This window comes from Nannochloropsis gaditana, assembly GCF_000240725.1.
Source record: "Nannochloropsis gaditana CCMP526 unplaced genomic scaffold scaffold076, whole genome shotgun sequence".
NCBI classification, from domain to species: domain Eukaryota; class Eustigmatophyceae; order Eustigmatales; family Monodopsidaceae; genus Microchloropsis; species Microchloropsis gaditana.
This window is the reverse complement of record NW_005803877.1, coordinates 1-4,597: the sequence shown is the minus strand read 5'-3', so window position 1 is coordinate 4,597 and position 4,597 is coordinate 1. Positions and strand designations below refer to the sequence as shown.

At 56.7% G+C, this 4,597-nt stretch overlaps 1 protein-coding gene across 1 annotated transcript; it reads right to left on the bottom strand.

Annotated features, from left to right (window-relative positions):
* Window positions 1–392: 392 nt before the first annotated feature.
* On the bottom strand, window positions 393–594 carry NGA_2062000 (uncharacterized protein; the record flags this gene model as incomplete). Its single annotated transcript, XM_005855888.1, has 1 exon — window positions 393–594. A coding segment is annotated over one exon (202 nt), but the record flags the coding sequence as incomplete, so codon positions are not given.
* Between the last annotated feature and the right edge of the window lie 4,003 nt (window positions 595–4,597).

The following is a 4,597-nucleotide window of genomic DNA, read 5'->3' as shown; positions in this document are numbered from 1 at the left end:
CGTTCACGGAGTATGGTGGCGGGTGGAATGGCATAATAAGGAGGGTTGGATGCAAGGACAGGATTCCTTAACAGGTCAACCATGGCCGTGTCTGCACTCTGTTACGTCGTATCGTCTTTTTGAGGCTTGGCGAGGAGCTCACACCTTTTGGTGTCGAGGTCGGGTCATGCTGGGTCCAGATTCGAAGGCATTCTTATGCAGTAACGTCCTTATTTTACTTCCCGCGCTTACTTTCCTTATCTGGATCGCACCTTCCCTCCCCACTCTAATCGCTAGACTTGTGGTGGAAATTCTTGCTGGATGCCTCATTATGAGCTCCATGTATTTCCTCTGGCGAACTGCCTTGTCGGATCCCGGGATCATCCCCGCGCTCCCAGCACACGTCCGGCCGGCGCCACCCACCAGTCCGATGCACGATGTTGCTCCTCTTCCTTGTCCTGTAAAGGTATCGACGATGACGAGAGACCTGAGAGAAGGGCAAGAAAGAGATTTGAGAAGCAGAGAGGGGCAGCTCCACGGTTGGCGGTACTGCGAGACCTGCAACGTGTACAGGCCCCCGCGGGCGAAACATTGCCGCTCTTGCAACTGCTGCGTCGAGCGGATGGACCATCATTGCATCTGGGTGGGCACCTGCGTCGCCAAGAGAAATTATCGAAGCTTCGTTCTCTTCGTCCTGACCACCACCGTTCTCAGCGTCTTCGTCTTCGCCACATGCCTAGCTGTCGTCGTTCGTCATTTGTTGCACTCCCCGGAGCCAGTGCAGGCACTCTGGATGGTTGCCGGGCAGTTTCCCGCCGCTGCCGGGGTGGGAGTCTTCACCTTCGTCATGTCGTGGTCCCTGGCCTCCCTTTGCTCTTATCACATTTACCTCATTGCCACCGCACAAACAACGAACGAGGCGCTTCGACGCCCCTCGCGTGGGAGGGAAAACGAGTTCAATCAAGGCTTTTGGCAGAATTGTGTGAATGTGTGGACCGAGGACGTAGGAGGATCGCGCTTGCCAGCCACTTTCCATAGGAAAGTGTGCGTCGAAGCCTGGCACAAGCGTACGGCTCGCCCGGGGGGGAAGTGCCCGGAGTCATGCAATGAGACGAAGGAAAGAGAGGGAAGCGGGGAGGAAGGGAGGCAAGATCTACAAGGACAAAACGACGAAGGCTTTTCTGGCGACGGAGACAGGTGCCATCTCATGTCAACAGAAGATATGGGCCATTAGGGTCGAGCGAACGGTGAATCCTATGTGAAAAATCAATGTAATATACTCTATAAACGTTCCTGTGACATCCGCTTGGGCTAAAGACTGGTATATTGCTTTCAAAGGCAAAAATCACAGCCTTTTGACCTTTTTTGTTCCCAGCCCAAGGCGATATTGCTGACTGCACATCTCTGTACAGGATTCCTCTTTACATCAAGATTTCAACTCACACATAACGGATAGATATATTCGACGGTTCAAATCATTCCCGGAACTCCTCAGTACGGATGCTTTTTCTTCCATGGATCGAACAAAAAACCCACGATGAGGCGGGAAAGAGCCTCATACAGGTCATACGTTAAACCTCTCCTTCACCTAGATCGACTGATTCGACCTTGCTTTCTTCTCCCATCGGAGCGGTTGTAGCCTTCTCTTCCATCCTGCCCACTCCGTACCTGGCAAGCGGAGGCGGTGCCAGTAGATGGTGCTTGGCCGATGTCGCCGTCGTCCCGCTGGCGTCCGAGAGGCCGATGGACGCGACTCCGTCTTGCTGCTTCTCCACGGGCAGGAGCTGTTCGATGAAGGTTTGAGTGACGCTACTTCTTGTCCCCAGGGTCTTGGCGGGCCTCGCTGGCGTATTCTGCGGCTGTGCGAGTTGCTGCTGTCCTCCGTGCTGGGTGTTAGGCCCCTGGAGGACATGGCGGTGAAACCAGGACAAGAGCCCCTCGGTCCCGACCATGCCACTGCCCCATCGACTGGTGGAGGCAAAGGACTGAAACTGGGCTCCGATCATCTCCAAGGCCAGCCCCTTGGTCTCCGGTAAGAGCATGTACACAAACAACCAGGCCGCCATCGCCACCCCCAGGAACAAGCCGAAGGTCGCGCTGGTCCCGATCGACTCCCGCACCGGGTCGAAGGCGAAGGTCACCAGCAAATTGGAGCCAAAGTTTGCCATCACCGCCAGACCCACGGTCTCTCCTCGCACCTCGGTGGGGTATATCTCCGAGACCAAGATCCAGCTCACGGGCCCGAAGCCCACCTGATAGCCGGCGATATACAGGAACATGGCTGCAATCAGCACGCCGTCCAGAGCCTGCCCTTTGGCGCCCGGTTCCTTCTCCACGGCGAACATGGCCGACAGAAGGGCGAGGGCAAGGACCATGACCCCGATCCCCAGCAGGAGCAGCGTGCGGCGCCCGCGTCGGTCAACGGTGAGTACGGCCCCCATGGTGGCGACCAGCTTGAAGACGCCCACCAAGAGGGTGGCCGAGTCGGCCAGGCCGAAATCTCGCAGAATCTCGTTGCTGAAGTACAAGACGGAGGGCTGCCCGCTGACCTGTTGGAAGGTGACCACGCCGAGCCCGACTATCAACGGTCGGCGATAGCGGCTGTTTCGAAGCACTTGTAGGATCGTCGTCTTCTTCCTCTTCTTCCCTTTCCACGCGTCTTTCATGCCCTCCCCGCCGTCAAGGACAAGGCTGTGGTGTGTGCTCTTCGCGCCCTCGCTCTTGTCCCCGCCACTGCCCCGCATGCCCCTCCCATCCCCAAGGACCCCGGCATCCCCATCCATCCCGTCGCCGCCCGCCGCGTCCGCCTCCGTCCACTCCTCCTCGTCCTGCATGCTTGCCTTGATCTCCTCCATTGCCAGACCGACACCCCCCTTCATAAAAAATCGCAAGCTGTCTTCCGCCTCCTCCAGTCTTCCCTGAAGCGCCAACCACCTCGCCGACGAGGGCAGTCGGGACATGCCCAGCCCCATCGCCGCACCCAAGGGGACGGACATGAAAAAGGGCCAGCGCCATCCCCCCTCCATGTCTTTGAAGATAAAACCCGCCACCTGGGAGAGCAGGATGCCGAGCACAATCATGCCCTCCTTTAGCGCCACCATGAAGCCTCGGATCCCCGGGGGGCTCATCTCCGCCAGATAGGCAGGGGCTGCGTGCATTGCAAAGGCGATCCCTCCACCATATATCCATCGTCCCAGTAGGCATACCACCAGCCCGGCATCGCTCGACAAAAAACTTGAGGCGAATTCGAAGCCTCCTCCCATCATGTAGAGGAGCGCCGCAAGCAGCAGTTCGCGGCGCCGACCCATCGAGCCCTCTACCTGCAGCACCACCACAGTCCCCAGTAAAGCACCTCCTACCGCAGAGGCCGTGAAAACCCCTCGCAGGACAGAGGAGCTTTCGATCCGCTCGCCCCACGCGACGCCTGCTTTGTCTGACTGAAGCTGTGTCAAGACATAGGCTGTCGCACCTGACAGCACGGGGTATCGAATTCCGAATCAAATCATTGTTCATGATGACTCTCTCATCCTTTCTTTGCTCTCTTACCTATGTCCCAGCCGAAGAGTAATCCACCTAATGCACAAAAGATGAAGATGGCGATGACCGCACAAGTGCGCATGCCGGATGTCGATCCTTCCATCGAAAGAAGGACGAAAAATTAGCTATGCCTGGACACCCGTCTTGTAAAGACCTTTGTCTGGCAGTTCAGTGGCTTTCACGGGCGCAGTTGCTGTCGTCGTGGGATATTTTCAGAATGAATCAACATGCTGCGTACGCAACATAGTAAAAAGGCCCGATCGATCTTTAACTGAAAAGTAAAGTGCCACAAACCAAACCTCCTCATTCCACAAGCCACAAGCTGGCCGAAGTGTAAACGGCCTTGCCACGACATAGAGTGTCTGAATCAGCCCCATATCTTGAGCGTGGTCGCACCACGTGTCACCCGAAAAGGTCGTGCGCGGCAGTAGAAGCTCCGGCCTCGGCGATGCTATCGCCCAGTCCCCCTGCGCTGCTTGCCCTGCCTCTGAAAAAGAAGGGAGGCAGTAGGAATGCCGGCAGGGGGAAAGCCAAGCAAGCGCGATGACCATGATTTGTTATGAAGTGTACTGATTCAGAAGCGATATAACACGCTGCCTCATCGCATCGCGTTTGCTCGCATAAACTTTGATAGGAAAGGGCGATTGGGACCACCACCACTATGACTTGACGTTGTTGCAGAACGTTAAAAAATAAACGCGAGACGCACCTACGGAAATGACGTCCCCTAATGCTGCAGCAATACATTTGAGGGAAGAAGGCCTTGCAAAATCTGGGCGGCGGGACTACAGGGGTGCCATCGCTGCCTACGATGAGGCTATCCAACTTTATAGAGACTTACCACGCCTTAACGCATCCTGTCGCGAGGACCTGGTGCTGTGCTGGATGAAGCGTGCCGAGGCATATTTCCGTCTCAAGGAATATGAAGCATGCATAGAGGACTGCACCCGCGTCCTGGCCGTCCATCCAGGCCTCGTGGAAGCTCGTCTGCGACAGGAATACGCCCGGCAAAGCTTGGAATTGCAGAAGGGACGCTCGGAGGAGGCGGTGCATTCCCACAGGAACGGCCTGAACGGGCGTA